This window comes from Blennius ocellaris (assembly GCF_963422515.1).
Source record: "Blennius ocellaris genome assembly, chromosome: 5".
Lineage (NCBI taxonomy): Eukaryota > Metazoa > Chordata > Actinopteri > Blenniiformes > Blenniidae > Blennius > Blennius ocellaris.
Window position 1 is genome coordinate 18458608 of NC_137654.1, and position 18861 is coordinate 18477468.

Here is an 18861-nt window from a genome sequence, read left to right on the forward strand (position 1 = left end):
GATTTGGTGTTATGAGCGTTAAGTTGGAGTCAGATTAGTGTTATTAGTGTTAAATCAACAGTCTCTTTTCTTTATTACGACTTCAGGTTTATTGAGAAACTGTAATGGGACGAATTAGACAATAATAGACCACCACCATCATCGTCCATAATACTTTTTACATGGAAGCACATAAGTCAGACAGCAAGAGAGAATAATCTAAGGTTTGAGATTCACAGAACTCCTCTGCCGATTGGCATCCACTGCACTATCAAAGAAGGCTTTCACATCCCAGCCATCTCCCCTCTCCTCCGGTGTCTCCCAGGGCTCTGTTCTGGGTCCCATCTTCTTCGAAAGCCACATTTACCCTAAATGTAATAGACAGTTTTATTGCTTTGCAGATGACACTCAGCTCTACCACCTTTCTAAAGTCAGTCTTAGAAAAACACATGTAAATGTTTTTCATATGTACTAAAAAAAAAAGGTCCAAAATTATGTATTTCAGTAGTTATAGTTTTAAAACTGTCTTTAAAAAGGCAAAGGTTGACATTGGAGATATTCAAAGAAAAACTGAAAGAACTTGCTCCATAAAGGGTTAAACTTCACAGCCTCGTGAGTATTTTTGCAGACCTGCTCCATTCCATTCTTAAACAACAATTATTTTGGCGGGGGAATGAAACAGCCCCCAAAATCAACAGATCGCAATCTGACTGAGCAGCCGGTTGATTTACATTTTCACATTTACAACTTTGGAAACTAAAATAAAGAGAGTTCTAATGTAGATGATGTGGAATTGTGGATAATAAAAAAAAACCTATGACCACAAAGGTGTACCTAATACTGTGGACAGTGAAGGTTAAGAAAGATTAAGTAAAGAAAGAAACTCACCTGTGTGATAGCATCAGAGTGCAGATGGTGAATGTTTGCCTAAAAACATGTTAATCCAGTTAGCTTCAGTTAATGAATGACACCCTGCCCTCACTCAGGCTTAGACATGAGCTTCAAATACACCCAAAAAAAAGAAAAACACTTCTATGTGAGAGAGTATGTATACAATAGAAACACAGAAAATGTATGCAACATTTCTTGTGTGTTGATGTAAATAACAGGAATATCACAACTGAGCTCTCGTCTTTGAGACGTATTAAAAGGAGTTTGGTAGTGTCTCGGTTTGGTCACATTGAGGCACAACTGTTGAGATACATTTAAAATTAAAGCACCACAGTCAGCTTTATTTGTGTTGAATGACTCTTGGATAACAGCGGCCTCATACGAACATCACGAGCGCCTTTAAAAAGACCGGTTTCAGTATCACAGCTGTGACCTTCATAAAACAGAGCTGGGCAACAGGTGGGCATCATGTGTGTGCTAATCTTCCACATTATGGTTGTTGATAACAGACACTGCACAGCACTGCTCAGTTAAAACGCAGTAATTTAATATGGAATACATCAGCAATGTGATATTTGTAGCATGGAAGAAGCAAAGGTTGGGAAGATTCTGCTGCAGCTAATAATAGAAAACGTCCATCATTCACTTTGGGTTTCTGTTACCAGAAGAATTCTGAGGACCGCAGACCCTCCAAAACAAGACATTGGGCGTCCACTGAGGGATTTTGGGATTATTTTTTTAACTTGCTCTCCTCCCCTCTAAGGGCATGAAAATGTGGGTTGTGTTTCGCTGTGACAATCCGTGCCAATTTTGGAGGACAAGGTCGCTGAATGCACAGCCTTCCCCCTTTTTCACAGAGCAGCCTCTTTATCCATCAATCCTCACACATGTCTGACGTTTGGACGCTACAGAAGAAGTGAGTCAGCGGCTGCATTTAATAAGCGACACCGTCATGTTGGAAATAGATTTTTCTTTGAATTTAAGTTTTCATTTTAAAACTCAAGTCAAAGTCTTTCGGGTAGGATGATCTAACTGATGAGTAAGAATTCAGCCAACATCAGTTCCTGAATACGCTCTTTAAAACTGACTAACTGGCTTCTGTTTTAGCCTTTTTCACTTCAATCATATGTAAATAACATCATTAACACTTCATCGAGAAAGTAGCTTTGGTATATGAGGTGATCAAAAAAATTTTAAATGAGCGTTTCCTTTACACTTAATAATAATATAATATAATAATACAAAGACCTGTGTTCTGCCTACTATTATCCATTTGGAGCAAAATTGTCCGGAATTGGTTCGACTAGGCTGTAAGTTTTCTAATCTTTGTTAAAACTTAACACAAAAAGCAATCCATTACAAATTTAGAGAAGAAAGGGCAGGAATTATATTGACCACTAAGAACTTATTAATTTGGTAAATCAGAAATGGCCTCAGTTTTCCCGCCGTGTGGAGCGAGTATGTTGTCTGCTTGTGATTTAAGCTTCATTCTGCCAAGGTATTTACTTCACCAATGTCAATATCATAATATAAATTACCTTTTAACCCCATGGTGTCTACACATTGCAGTCTCACAGTTGAAAGTATGACTGTTCACGTTAGGGGGGGGGGGGGGGGCATAAGGTCCACGGTTGAAAACCAGCCCTCAAGAGGATCCAGTCCAGCCTGCAGAATGACCTTGCATGGTCAAAATAAATGGTCAATAGTTGAAATAAGAGTAAGTGCTGTTCCAACTGTTCCCATTGTTTTTGTGAGATTAGCCTCCATACCAACAACAATGAGACGCAGAAATGTTGAATTGAGGCCAGTTGCTGCAGTGAACGCGAGCTATCTTAGTTGGATAGAGACACGCTGAGGCATAGAGCATTTCAGCACTTTGCACTTTAAAATACAAACTAGTCGTTGGTGAGAGGTTTTGATTCACCTCCCCTGTAATCACATTACTCCCAAATCCATTCTCCCTGTTTATTAGAGTCCATTGATTCCGAAAGTGACCTAATGGATCCAAAATGAACAACATAAGCAACTTCATGTACTGTATGTGTTAAACAATCAACAAAACCTTGTCCCAATTCCACTGTCCTGCTTTCTGTATTTAGTGTCTCCACCAACATGCATGTCTTCTAAAGAACAAAGTAAATAACATATTTCTATGGGGTTTTTTCCATACTAAGTCAATTTTTAACAAATATTCCATGAATTATATATTGAATCCAAATTTACCTGTGCTTGTCAAACCAGAATGTACTCATATTGCATTTTTTTAACCCAAAAATGATAAACTAATGGATACCAATGGCTTCTACAAGAAGAAAAAGAAAAGTACACTACATTTGAACAATTTTGTTCAATGGTCTATGCATTGAAACCAGGAAAACATTTGAAGTAATTGTCGTTTATGTTATAATTCCAATGGTTCGTCCCACTGTGTTTACATGCTAAAAACTGCATTAAATTAAGTTAAAAGTGGAGGGAACAGAAAATAATACCAAGTCTGAATTCAAGCTTTAAGAAGACCCCGCGTGGCTCTCACGCTGTATTTCCTCCCCCTCTCTCTCCCGCCCGCTTGGTCACAAGCATGCTTCAGGTGTTCCACAGTCGGGCCTTGTGATTAGTCTAATTTGCACAAATGCTGGCGAGCGGCGCACCTGTTGCCCCTGCGCCTCCCGCAGCCGCGGTCCCTCAGCAGGCTGACAGGCCTTCCCTTGGATAATCCAATCTCTCCACCGGTGCAGGACAAGGGCATTTGTTTTTTCAGCCTCTTGTCTCCCCTCATGTTCTCATGGCCACCAAGCTGCTGATGGCTCATTATTGAACCATTCATAAATACTACCAGCCAGGACCCACCTCCTTGTCCTTTTTTTTTTTTTTTTAACAGCCTGCTGCTCTTTTCCCTCATTGCTCCTTATCGGTACCTTCCTTTACCTGTCAGTGAGGTGAGTAAAGCTTTCCTTCAGGTTCAAAAGAGGCCCTGCAGCCTTGCACATGACAGCCTTTCCAGTGTCTACGTACTCCATTTGGATTTGAAACAGTGCCAGGAGAAAAATCAAGTGACACAGGCCACACAGCGCGGGAGGGTGAGAGGGAGGGAATGTGATCCCACTTGATTGTTGAGAGTTTATATAGCGAGTGATGACAAAGTGCTTTATGACTTTGCAGTGTTTGCTGGGCCCTGCGATTGAAGCCTTATACAGGCAAAGCCCCCTGGTGACCTTGGCTTGTCAAATGTTCTCATTTTCACCAGGAAGGAGCCGGTGTTCAGCGGCTGCTCAGAGCTGGTGAGCTGCTTTTAGAGAGACAGCCGCAGAGAGCTTTTGGAGGTGACCCATGCTTCCTTACTTTACACTGCTGAAGCACTATAGAGGAAATGCATCAGTCGCAGAAAAACCATTAAATAGCGAGCCTATGTGGAATATTAAACCATTAATATTTAAAATATAAAGACAGTAAAAGTTCAGCCATGCTAGCTGGTCTCTGATGCCCGGCACACTCTGAGCTAAATACTAAGTAACAATGATGTAGACTCAACTCAACCAAAACTCCAAATGGCAAGAGTGTTTTTAAAGCACATACTGCCTAATTTGCACGAATTGACATATACAAAGGATGGAACACCCAAGCCATCATGGGTCCTCTTTGATAAATATGCAAAACAGCTCATTTATTTAAGTTTCTGTTGTCCTATCTGATGTGTACTGTGCACAATGATATGTAAGTTTGTCATTTTCATAAGGGCCTCAACAGTTAACCTCAAATACATGTTTTAGAACTGTGGGAGGACACTGGGAAACCCATGTGTGCACAGGGAGAACAAGCAACCCACATAGAAAAAACCCCCCAATGGGACTTGTACCAGGGTCCGGGGATATTCTCATTTTAATGTGAGACTACCAAACCAGTGTTCACTCTTCTGTGTCGATGTTTGTCAGGAAGGCATGAAGCTGAATGTCTACATTATTTGATTGTATAATTTGACTGCTTTTCAAGCAATTATGCTGCGCTGTTATGAGGTAAAACCGTTTACCTCAAAGAATTCGATAATATTTCCATATACTCAGCATGAGCTGCACAGTAAAAACTGTGCTCGTCACCCCCTGCACCACTGGATCATTAAAACTCTCCTCAACAACCAGCCAGTTTTACCATTTTCTGCGAGGTTGTGCAAACAATGTGAGATTGACGACTATGAGGTATTGTTACTGCAGAAATCATTTCAGACAATAAACTGTCAAACACCTCATAACTTTAACTTAATGATGCATTATGTAAAAAGCAGGAGGTCACCGAAGTTAAAAATACTTCCTCCGAGGAACGTGCACGTGCGTACAAACTTTCACCACGACCCATTCAAGAAATGGAGACTTCTATTAAAGATGCAGCTGCCCGAATCATTGTCACACAATTATCAAGAAAAGTGAGGGCATCACTCAAGGATATGTCGTCTGGAAACTACGTGTATGCTGCTCAAAGGTTTGTGCCAATGCATCAGGTGGAAGTCTTAATGGACAAACAAAGACTTGAGCATAGCAAATAACCCCAGTCATACATTTCACGTCAATCTACTGGATTGTTTATGTTCTGCTTTGCCCATGTGGATAAAAACTAACCAAAACATTATGAAATGCAAAAGACAGTAAACTGTGGAATCTCCAAAGTAGGATTGGTGATCTTTAAAGCAGATGCCGGTGACTCCAGTAGAAACATGGATTCCCGTGGAGTCAGAGGATATTTCCAGAAGGGTAATGCGGCCAGTGGTGTTTCCACAAGCCTGATCTCACATCAAGAATTAACATCAGATTGCTCCCAGATACTTGCTGCGTTCATCTTATCTCACAGGGAAGAGGAAGGATGTGCGTTTCATCCTGAGGTCTCCTCTTCCTGCAGAGTCGGCGACCTTTCCTATGCAAATCACAGGACGCTTCCCCTTGGAGGCGGATGTTTAGGAGGAGCTTGTTGCTTAAAGAACTGGACTGGCGATCTTTCTGATTGAAAGACAAAAGGTGGATGAACGCTGAAGCTGTCGGGGAGGAGTTTCAAATGAGCAGAGACGGTGCGGACAGAGCCACTGTGGTCCTCTGGCTGCTGTCGTGGGCGGCTATGGGCTAACAACTCTTGCATTGATCCAAGGAGACACTCAACCCTCTAACCTGCTGAGTGCTCAGTTCCAGTGAACAATGGAGTTCAGAGCGCGTCGATACACCATCCTATTGAGTGCTCTCCGTTTAGCAACAAGATTGATGAGGTTAAGGCTCCCAACCGGGGAGCTAAATGGTGTCAAAACCAAGGTGTTGCTTTGGACAAACAATCCCCTCCCTGCACTGCTACCCTGAGAGACGCTGGTTATAGGTGAACACGGAAACTCCAACCAGGAAACGCATTTCAAGAGGCACATGATTTCTGAAGGCGCATGCAAACTGCGCCGAGTGTTAAAATGTAGATTAGAATATGAGGGTGAGATCGACGGCGCTTTCTGGACAGGAATGTGCTGCAAATCCCCCAAGACACTAAATGATGTACAAGTGGATTTATTACAGTAGGTCCCTATAAATCTAAGGTTGGCCTGAACTCCGGGGAGAGGTTAATGGATTACAAAGGGATGTGGTATCGAACCTCGGAGAAGTTTATACACCTCATCAATATGTGAAATGCTATTGATCATTTAGGCCTTGATAAATTAAATTCATGCGCTTGATAAGACACGGTGATATTGGAACTGTCCAGGATCAGGATCTTTTGGGCCAGTCATGGTAAAATATACATTAAGAAAACAAGAGCGTGTTTTGATCTGGGATGTTGTGAGTGCCACAAATCCAGCCTGTGTTTCCAGACAAGGTGCATAACTAAACACCTATCCATCTTCTACATCTGTTTATGTGACACACAATTGGGGACATTAAGCTGAATATGGGCAAAAACAGGGAAACAAAGCTGTCCTCAAAAAACATGCCGTTGGACTGGGAGGAACCCTACTCACACACAACATGCAAACTCTGCACACAAAGACCCCAGCCCTTCATAAATCTGGAGCCGTCGGGAAGACTGGAAATGCCGTCAGTATGTTATGCTGCTCCAAGCAGGAAGAACACAGTGCATATGGGATTGGTGGTGCCTCGCCATCTGAAAATTCACCAACATCTTAAAAATGTTTGAAAGAGCTGAGAAAACAGAGGAAACATCTACAAAGAAGCGGAGCTGCAAGGTGAGTCCGACCGTCACATCCTGTGACTGGTCCGTGTTGAAGGAAGGGGCCTGCGTTTCACACTGCTTGGATTTACGTGTTTGGTTCCCAACTGACTTGAGATGATGGCATTCACTCAAGTGCAAATGAACTGTACAAGCATGGCAAACATGAGTGTGAACACAACATTATGTTAGAGTGGGTGACTGAAACTGAGATATGGAGTCATTTCTAAAACTTTGTGAGAAGGCTTTTGTTACTAAATACACAGATGACTGGAGGCGCCTCTACAAAGATCAAGAATTTCTCAAGCCCATCCTTCGTGCATAACAAGTCAATGACAATGCATACCTTACAATGTAAATGGCATCAGAGTAGTTCTTCAAGAATGTGTCCAAGTTTGAGGGGTAGCTCTGAAAACAGGTAAGACTCAGTCAGTACAAATAAGGTGCATGGAGACTTTTGTCGGTCCAGGTGACGCTGCGCTACTTAAATCACTGACTCAACTTTTGCCTTTCGGTTTGCATCATGGGAAATGTAGGCAACATAAACTGATAAGGAATATGAGAAAGAGTTCTAACCACTGCCTGGAGGTTTGTGAGGGAAACCTTGCGAGGGCAGAACTGCAGTTTATTTTCCCTCGGGGCTTAATGTTGAAGTATGTGCAGCTTTCGAACAGAAAAGAACGGCTTAGCCGGAAATGACAACAGCTTAGTCTGTCTGCTGATGTAAAGATGAGCCTGACAAGCCAAGCCGTGATGATATTTGCCACCTCAAAAAGTTGCTGAGGTCTACCCAATTTTACAACAGCTTTATTGTTGGTGTTTAAATGAGTATAAATGCCAAAATTAGGCCTGCTGAGGTCAATCACTACAATTATATTTAATCATTCGTCAGTGGCAGGCTCATCCATCAAATGAAGAAAAGAAAAACTGCAAATGAGACAGAATTAGTCAAACTGTAGTCATCCCCTGAAGAACTTTGTGGACCTATTAGTTGCAGAAGAGTATCATAAACTACATTTGTGATGGATTTCTGCACTGTGCTTGAAGTCGTATAAGAAACAAGTTTAGAAAGCGTTGCTCCCACCGCAGAAACTAAGACTGATGATAAGAATCCACCTACAGAAATAAACAAACCTTCACCCAGGTAATGTAAAACCATGCCACTTACTCATTTCTGGAGGGAAAGCTGAAGTATGGCTGAAAGTCCCGGCCCCGTCATGCTTTCAGAATACCCAGTAAAGGGTGATTCATGACGTGGCATAATGTAGAAAGACTGCATGATTCTAATCGCTATCTGGATTTAGCTGGTTATAACAGCAGGTTGAGGGAGAAAACAAATAATATACATATATTTAAAAAAAAACAAGCCTCCGGGGACCACCCGGATAAATACGAGTCCTTCAGCTAAAATGATTCAAAGTCAAGCTTTCAAAAGCAATAAAAAAAAAAAAAAAAAGTTAAAAGATAATGAAATGCTAGTTTTTGGTCTTGAACATACTAAAGTTATTTTTGTTCTATAAACTATGAAACTTCTGTATACTTTGTATCAGTGGTGTCCAACTGATCTCAAGTGGACTGTAGAATTACAGCTCGTTGCTTCCCAAGGCTGCATACTTTCTGCGGCATTCAGCATGACAGGGAGAGTATTTTGTTCCCAAAAAAAGTACACTCGGCTTGGCCTCGCAATACTTGAAATGATACTCACGGTTTACTCAACTTGCCTCAAATGCAGCAAAGCCTGCAAAGTACTCGCTTGTCAATTCAAATACATGCTTTATAAAAAAAACAAAAAAAAACATGAAAACTGGACATTATTAATTTATTACAAGAAAAAAAAGAGGATCTATTGGGCACCCTGTTCAGGAAGCATGCAATATCATCACCTAACTCTTTAGAAGCCAACAGAAAAATTCACCTGAAAACAAAAACTAACAATAAAAATTTTGAAAAAGATTGATCAAATATATCTGAAAATCAAGACTCGTTCTGTGTCGCATATGTAATAAATGTTCACATTAAATAAGAGTTGAGTGTGTTTCATGTCGGAATGCTTTCAAACAAACATAAAGCTTTTTCTGTAGCTGAACCAGGTTTATTACAGGTCGGGCTGATACTTGGACACAGTGCTGAGCAGGTTACAGAGGACCAGTCAGTTAAACTACAGAGGTATTGACACATTGATTCAGTCCTTATTTAATGAGAGATCACATCCACAAAAGAAAAAAAAAAAAAAAAAAAGACTTTACAGTATCGCTCAGCACTTTCACCTGATCTCAAACAATTCAAACGCTCCAGCTTTTCCTCTTTTGTCCTCTGATGGAAGAAGAAATGGCACCACAGCTGAAATTCCTTCTTCTCTCTCATGGACTCCTCTTGTCAGCCACACACTGAGTGAGTAATTCAATAAGTCAAGTATTCATTTATTACTTTCCTTTTCAATCACGGGGCTTTTCTTTTCTTCTTCTTTTTTTTTTTTTTTTACTTACCCTCCATCCACCTCCACATGGAGAGAGAACAAAAACCCAGCAATACAAGTTCTGCAACTTCCACGTGTGGCAGCGCTCGTCGCCTTACCGCAGCTTAATTACAAAATATTGGCGCCGTTTTCTGTAAAGATTACTCACTGTAGGAAGCCCTACATAATTTGGACCAGAGGGTTTGTCACAGAAAATGATACAATGCAACTGGGCTTTCTGTATTAGATTTCCGCTTTTAGCCTCCTTGACATTTCAAGCTGCATGAACTAATACATCTGTTATTTGTTGATCATTTGATTATTAACATACTTCACAAACCAAATCAGCTGCCCTGCTGGAGACACAGATACAGCTCAGCAGACAGTCTGGGTTTTATTTTTTTTTCTCCCCCTGCCTGACACACACACACACACACACACACACACACACACACACACACACACACACACACACACACACACACACACACACACACACACACACACACACACACACACACACACACACACACACACACACACACACACACGAGCGCGCGAGAGAGCGAGAGAGAGATGCACAATTCAAGCCCTGGGTGAAAAAGGAAAGCGGGGGAAAAAAAGCATTTATCTTCCCCTCCTTTGAGCGTATGAGCACTCTGACACCGGCGTGGAACAAAGCCCGTCATCACATTCTAATCTCAAATTTCAGGGCTTTTATTTCACCCAAATGCCACCCTGCTGGCCTTGTGAATTATTGACAGACTGACAGCAATGCGAAAGGACACATAAAAGAGGCTAAAAGCTCCGGCCCTGGAAGAGCTTGTCCTCTCCTATTGCCGTCAACAGGGAGACAAACTCTGCTTACGCTCCACCTGAAGCTCACAGTAACTTTGAGATTCAAGTACCAACATATGATTCCTGACCCAGAGCTGCACTTTACAGCAGAGACATTGTTGTGCAGCTGCTGCCTCTTTGGTCGGCACGAGAGCCGCGGTACAATTACAAGGACACTAAGGCAAAGCTGTGAATTATCTGATTAAATCGTGGAAATTAAAAGCAGTAAGTCACACGGTCGGAGCTGCACGCGGGCAGTCTGATCACACTATTGCTCCTCATTTTTCTCCTCTCAAAGAAATGGCATGACGCCTGGCTCGCGGTGAACTCAATTCAGTTTCGCGAGATGGAAAGTAAATCGTGGTAATCCGTGTTATCACTACGCACTCCAATATTTGTCACTTTCGCATCTTCTTCCGAACCCCCCCCCCCACCTGCTCCTCGGTCTCTACGGGCAGAATGACGATAAACAGTGACGGGTTACAGACGCGAGGAAAACGGATGAATCGTGGAAGAAAACGCGGAGAGCGTGAGCAGAGAGAAACGTGGCGTCGGCAGAGACGGGGCGGGGCGGCTCGGAAGGTGTTTCAGTGCTTCCTGCGGCGGTCTAGTCGACCTCGCTCTCGTTGCTGGCACCTTCAGGCCGCCTCAGTTTGTCCACCTGTTCGTTAATCTGCCCGTCGCCACCTCGCCGATCTTCTGTCTGAATGCTTAGACCCCCCTCCCCCCCCTCCTCCTCCTCCTCCTCCTCCTCCTCTTCTTCCTCTACATGGTTGACATCATCCTCATCCTCATCCTCCTTCTTCTCCTCCTCCCCCTGCACCTCCATGCGCACCTGGTCTGGAGGCAGCTTTGTGCTGATGTCTCCATTGAGAACGTGAGCTCCATCAGGCCCTCCCAGTGCATCTTGGGAGCTGTGGAGTGAATCTTTGATGGGGGAGGAGTTGCCAGACTCGTGGCTGAGAGGGGAGATGTCGCTGCTGCTGTTGGTGTGGTTCACGCCGGGCGAGCCGGATGTTGGCGGCGGCGTCAGGGGAATCTGCCACGAGGGGATCTTGGGTATGGCGGGAGTAGAGGGGAACTGCTTCCTGTAGGGGAGGTGGCAGATAAGAGAATGGAATCAAACTAAGCGTTTAAAAAAAAATCCTTTAAATTACTTTTCCTCGCAATGAGACCAAATATACGTGGATATACAACCAGAAACCTATGCAGACAACCATGAAATGAAAGAAAAAAAACATTGACAAGATGTGCCCACGCTTTTGACTGGTAGTGTATTTGATGTTCTACGTCCTCCAGACTCGAAAAAGGAAAAATAAACCCATCAGATATGCATCCAGGGAACTCAATGTGATTAAAAAAAAAAAAAAAAGTGGTTTGTGCTGTTCATACTGTCATTAAAAAAAAATCCGATATTGGTAAAACAGTCGACACTGGTTTACATGTTCACGTACAGCAGCGCATCCGGCACATGATTTAATTCTGGTAATTGCAGCAGAGAAAATAGCTTTTCTCCCCCAAACAGCCAGATGTTCAACACACCTGGTGAAACTGCTTGAAGATTTTTTAATTACACCCACTGCAGCTTTTAAGATCAAAAAGACAACGTTGAATAGTTTCAGTACTTATTGGTGTTTAGAAGGGAGGGGAAAAAAAACCCGTGTGGAGATGATTCGGATCATTTGAACAGGACAGGATCGAGTTTGGAGACAGATGGTGACATGCAGCTTTTTATTCTGTGATTCAAGCCTTTGCCTGGAAACCCATTGTGAGAATCAGAATCAAGTCAAGAAAGCAAATGACAAAGGGGATTATTGCTGATTAGAATGTATGAGGTGAACAAAACATGCTCAACGAGACAGTTCTGAAGCAATTTTAGTCCTTGCTGGTTTTCTGATGTACAATCTTACTGCAGGATTCATTATAGACACTGATACATAATCATGCATGCTAATGGGCACGGCTGAGCCGGGCTGTGCCTGACAAGATTGAAGAACAAAGCTGGTAAAAATGAGGAGATATCTGGCGGTGTCTAGTGAGACCTTAGCACAATAGCAACACAAAGTGCCTCAGACAGTGGAGCTACAACCACATTTTATTTTTAAGAACACACGTTTCTCATCTCACGTTACCGATTTCTCTTTTAATTTGAACTGGTGGAGTTGAACTGGAGTAACCATACTGTGTGCGTGCGTGCGTGCGTGCATGTGTGTGTGTGTGTGTGTGCGCACGTGTGCGTGGTTATTCTATATACAGCATATAAAAAGCATTACAACACAGACAACCAGTTGATGTATGCTAATTGGCATGTTGTGAGAAAGAAAGAAATGGTGCAATCAAGTGAGCAATTTGCAAGAGCAATGGGACATTACGTGTCTTTTGTTTCATTTATTCAAACTTTTCAGGGCAGTGTGGTGAGTGTAACAGAGAGCAGAGATGATTGCATCGGGACAGTTCTGTACTTGATCATCTCTCTTTAAACTCATACAGGCTCTGACTGAAGGTCAACTTACTAACTTACGACCAGGAAAAGACGTATGCTTTCCAAACAGCGACAAGCTATGATATCTATGACGTGAACAGCATTTAGACATTTGCCATTTAACCCAAAATACCTGGTGTGAGACAACACATGTGGCTCCTGGGAGTTTAGAAGGTGCAATCATTTTCCCATATTGTGAAAAACCTCCGGCCTAAGTCATGGACCGAAAACAAAAAGAAAAGCGCAATCTCACCTTCAGTTCAGGGCAACTTTCTGTGGTTCTGCTGCTAACACTTTATTGAAAGCTGTGTCTGTGTTTATTTTAGAATAGAATAGAAATACTTCATAAATGCCCGAGGGAAATTACAGAATTTCATGACATTTTCTATGGTGCAACATCTTACTGCTTAAGGAGTTTAACCGTGATGTAACTGGGGTGTGTGGGTTTTTTTTTTTCTTTCTTCTTCTTCTAATTTCTTTAATGAAGGGGAATAAACTTTCAGAAATGGATTTGAATATCTGGCATGATATAACGTGGTCAATACTTGTTAGCTTTTTCAAGCTGATGTGGCTTTGCACTCGTTTAACACTGAAAGAGTGAATAAAAATGGACGACGCAGAGGAACTCAAAAGTGTACAAAAGCACTAAGGCCTAAAGCTTTCCACACACAGAGACGCACACCCACACGCACACAGACTGTTTCATGTGTCAGGGGTCTGGATGACTTTGTTACCTGCTGAGCAGTAAGCCCTTCAAAGAGGCGATCTCAGCCTTCAGCTCCGCCACTGTCTGGTTGTCCAGGATGCGGTTGGTTGAGGATGATGCCTGTCGGAAAAAACACAAAGCGAGATAGAGAGAACGTGCACACACACACACACACGGTTCTGAGGTCACATGCTGGGTTGCAGCACAAAGTCAGTTTACTGTAGGTGTTTCAACAGATCCTCTTAATAAAATGATAGAAGAATTATTATTATTTTCTAAAAAGCTTAAAAAGGGGAGAGGCTGGGTAAACAAATGTGGCAAATGCAAATATTAAAAACCACATGTTTTTGTGTTGTCAGGACATCCTTCACCAGAACAATCGTAAAACTGCCGATCATTGATGACAGAAAGGAGGACAAACAAATTTAATGCAGCCACCTTTATGCAGCCAGAAAATCCAGTGAGTGGGAATCATGCAGTTTTTACATAATTTTCCATACCATCTAGAAAAGATTAGGCCAGGGTGCAGTGTTTTGGATAATGACTATATTGGACAATGGCCACATTCATGAAGGCAGACCAAAGCTTAGCAGTTTGTTTTGTTCTTTTGGTCTTTTATCAAAGGCACGTGTTATCACACACAGTGAAATGCTACAGGGTTCAACGGAAAAGCATTTGAATGGCAAATTGCTGCTGAAAATCTGTCTGTGTGGCACTTTTTAAGGGTTGGACTTTCGTCACGGGAGATTAAAATACGATGGGTTTCACTAAAGGCAGAGACAAAACAACAACAACGATATACTGAGAATAAGTCACTGCTGGAATATTTTCTCAGCTAATGACAATCAGGGTAAAATATGCGGAAGAACTTGAATGCCTATCTCGTAGACATCAAAATGGTTGTCTGCCAGATAAGTGTTTAAAAAGAGTGCGAAACATCCAAACCAATCGTATGGCTGCCATTTCAGAATAGACAAGCTCTGGCTCTGACAATAAAATGTTTAGGAAACAGTGAAGTCGAGGGCTGGTCTTTGTTTTTAGTCCATCATCCAATAAAAAGCACAAACCTATGTGAGATTGGACAGACTTTGACGAGACCAGGGGGAGTAGAAGGAGCAGACAAGGGGAAAAGTGGGATAAAAGAAAAGTAAAAACTGTAATTAACACTCTCCTGACTCACCAGGGGAAGCTTGTTAGGAAGCGCAGACCCCCTATCGAGGGGAGAGGGATAACTTGGACTCTTTCGCTTGTAATTAAATCTAAGAGAAATTAATTGAATCACATCTGAAAGGGATCAGACTCATTTACGGTGGATGTAGTGGGAGGCAGCGGCGGAGAAGTGAAGGGAGGCAGAAAGAGGAGGCGAGGGGGTAAGGAGGCTTTTTTGGCCTCTTATCGGTTCCTAAACCCCGTTGATAAGGGAGCCTGGTTTTAGAGGTGCTGCATTGGAGGCCTGCTGAAGACACTCTTATTACAGCCGTCACCTCATTAGAACCATCTTAATCCTTCGCCTCCCCAAGGCACCCGTATAATAAGGCTGGATCCTGCTTCTCTCTCAGTTTATGCTGGGAAAAAAATTAATTGCTGCATAGGCTGCGCTAAAAGATTTCCGAGACACCGAATGAGCTTAAGAAAGAGGCTGATTTCTCCAAATAAGTGAAATGTGATCATTTCTCTACAATTATAGGACACAGCCTAAGAAAAGAAGGCTTTTGGTGCAGACTTGTTAACCACGAGCTACATACATAATATGCATTATCTACAAAGCAGCCCCATATAATATCTCACATCAAGGCTTGTCACACAACACTAACTCTGACATATGTCTTATTAAGTCTGAAGAAACCTAATTAAATGTTGGGCCAGAGCTGAATTTCAGCTCAGAGATACATTATGTCAGTGTGTACGTACACGTACACGTACACACACACACACACACACACACACACACACACACACACACACACACACACACACACACACACACACACACACACACACACACACACACACACACACACACACACACACACACACACACACACACACACACACACACACACACACACACACACACACACACAGAATGGTGTGTTAAGTGCACTAGGTGCTTGGGTGGCGGCTGAGTGGTGGGGGTATCAGTAACGGCAGAGAATTGAAGTGCGTCAACTTTAAAAGCCCCACCTGAAGTGCTGACATGTGTCCAATAGAGCGTGCGGTGTGTAAGTCGGGATGTTTCAACAAAACGCTGATCCAAACATTTAACCTCTGCAGTTATTCACCACCTATGATTAGTAGATGAGGGCCTTTTAAGAGGATTTCAAGATACAAGTCCTCGCGACAATGTCGCTAGTTAGACTCCTTTTCCCTGTAGATGTTTACACCTACGTAAATACATGCATGTGTTTCCCTGTGTTAATGTCCTATTTAAAAGCTAGGCAATAGTTTGGAGCGACTCTCTGTTGCTACACACCATGATAAATAAACATGAGTATGGATCTGTTGTTTTACAGGATTAAAAATAAATAAATATTGTGGACATAGGCTCAGGTACAAAATGAAGTCACTCTAAAGGCTAATTGAAGCACCATTATCTCAAGTTTATTTTATATAACTTAAAATTCTGCATATTTGTAAACACGTGTTTGTCCTTTCAGTGCACTCCTTAACGATAACAAAACTCAGTTATTATAGTTACTTGTTTCCCTTATTTGTACAAACTTCCTGATCTGTCATATAAATGTAGCTTTTCAGACAGCAAATATCTCACATCCAAAAGTTTTCTGGTGGAAAAAAAATGATATGGAATTTAAAAAATAAATAAAAAAAATCCAGATTCAGAGTTCTGAATGTGGTTATCTCCTATCTTATTTCTGATGTTTGTTGTATACTCCACATCTTAGTGTACAGGTGCAGGGCTCTGAAGGATCTGTGTGGCCTGAAGAGGGGGGGGGATATAAGTCTCCACTTGGCACTGCACATCGTAGAAAGCTTTATGTACGAGCAAACAAACAAACCAAACAGCAAAAGCAAAAACAGCACACAGTGAACCAATCAAGAGAGGAGCTATACCTATCAAATCATCCACCCACACTGAGCTGCCTCCCTGTGTGCTTTCACGAAGTAAACGCTGGTCACAGTAAAGATTTCCCTTAACTGGTTCAAAAGCCTTGTAACTAATATGTCTCAGGCGGGTGCCTGGGTGTGATAGAGGTCGGCCTATTTCTGCTGGTTAACTAAGTGCTTCAGAAAAAAAAAAGGGAAAAAATGTAATATATATATATATATATATATATTACAAGCGAAGGAAGAGGAAGGGAAAAAAAAAGACCATCAACTCTCGCAGCACCCAAGGACGGCAGCGCATCTGGCTAAATGAAGATAAATGCTTGTGGACCATTAGCAACAAGATAAGATCTTTAACAAGCCTTGTTTAAGAGTGTCTGAAGGCAAATTAATTCACAGTTATTCCGCCGGCAGACAGTGTGTTTTCGTGTAACACATGTATATTTATGATGGAATTAGTTTCAAAAGGAAGTCCCCAGAGGAGTGTTTTTGAGTGGAAACACTGCTACAGTGCAATTGATTTCACTCTATTTATGCACTTTCCCACTGGCAGTTCGTCTCACACAAGCAAGGAGGCGGTCTCTAATCTTCAATGTAGTATCCACTAATAAAGAGAACGATCAGTGAGTTGAGACAGCGGGGCAAACACAGTTAACAGGCAGATTTGTAATGATAATGGAGCAGAAATACACTTGGCTGTTTAACATCAGGGATGAATCATCCTGGGGCAAATCTATCATTAACACCACTGGAAGAGCACACGAGCACATCTTTACGCAATCAGTATAACTATACCACAGTCAAAAGAAGAGAAAATCTCTGCCGTCTGGAAATGTGTGGACATGAGTCAGTCCGTCTCAACTGGCTTCCATGATGACGTCCCCAGTTTGGGGACAGACGCGCGCAGCAGTTGAGCGGTTTCAAACTAGGAGAAATGTTTACTTAGCAGCTGAGGAAACAGAAGTCTCCATATGTTTTGGGTTAAAGGCACATTTCCGTGTTGAGAGGTATAATTGCTAAGCGTGGCGCACTTTGAGCAGCGTGGTGAAGCAAACCCTGAAAGCCGCAAACGGTGAATGATAAGTAGCTCCCCAGCTCAAACATGTGTTTCTCATCAAATACCCGAGACCTGAAAACAATTTCCCAATTTCCCCCATGGCCGGAGACAACAGAGGGCCCGGTGTCGACTCGCAGAGAAAATTTAAGATCAACGCTATAACTATAAAGCAGAGTTTATGATTTGTTTAATGGGTGTTTTGATGGGAAATATACTTTTTATACACTACTGCTGTCCAACAAGGCACTCATAGCAAATGAAGTAGACACTTTTTAATTCAATCTGTGATTTAGGGATGACGAGTGAAAAGAAATAACATCCCTTTAGGCTGGGGGGGGGGGGAACTCATTGTTTAAATTGGACCTCCTGTCTTTGCTGTGAGAAAAAAAAAAATGTTTAATTGATCCAGTGCGTACTGTATGTTCACACACGCTGACTCGGGCCTGCACTGTTTTTTATCCCACACACGGAGAAAACGGGACGCTCGCAACCGGAAGAGGCAGAAAATGAGCTATGAGCCGTCAGCCTTTGATAAAGCTCGTCCGGGGAAAAAAATCTGTATTTTTCTTCCTCGTTTGTGCCCAGGCAGATGTGTCCGCATATGTTTTCCTGCAGTATCCAGATGCTGCAGTTACACACCCATGTGCTTAACAAGCTGTGGACATAAAACATTGTCTAAGATCGTCTCTTCCAAGGCAATTTTTAGAGCCTGGAGATCATAAAGCGATTTATGGGCGGTGTTGTAAAAAGCAAGCAACATTTCATCCCAGCACATAAGTTTTAAGAACAATGGCTCAGTCGGATTCATCTAAACACTTACAATTCTGAGTAGATTATGGACACTGTCTATAAAAATCAAGGCGAAGGGATACGATACGGCTAAGGATTATGGTCCTATGATGAGATGCACCATGCTTTTTTGTAGCTTGTGTTCTGATGATATACAGTATAATAAGGCTGTCTGTCTTAGGTAGTTACGACTCCAGCATAGCTTAAGATTTTAGTACACAGAGGCCTCCAGAAACCTCTTTTCAGTCCTCATCAATCAGATGTTTTCAACCCGCAACTTCACGTTTACCGAGCTCTTCAGTAATTCCAAAGTTACAGCCTGTCAAGCGTTCCTGAAAAACATCAATCAAACAATATCGGACCTTAAAGTTGCAATGTGTAACTCTCAAAAGGTTGAAAGCTTCACATCTACCACA

The 18861-nt window shown here is 42.2% G+C and overlaps 1 protein-coding gene across 1 annotated transcript in view; it reads right to left on the minus strand.

The window, feature by feature from the left end:
* Positions 1 to 9162: 9162 nt before the first annotated feature.
* pex14 (peroxisomal biogenesis factor 14) overlaps positions 9163 to 18861 on the minus strand; it is a 46459-nt gene continuing 36760 nt past the window's right edge. Inside the window, exons 8-9 of the mRNA XM_080497311.1 lie at positions 13562 to 13653; positions 9163 to 11433 (exon numbers count right to left, since the gene is read on the minus strand). Of these exons, the coding sequence (XP_080353437.1) occupies positions 10953 to 11433; positions 13562 to 13653 (573 nt within the window). The 3' untranslated portion in view covers positions 9163 to 10952. The remainder of the gene's footprint in view (positions 11434 to 13561; positions 13654 to 18861) is intronic.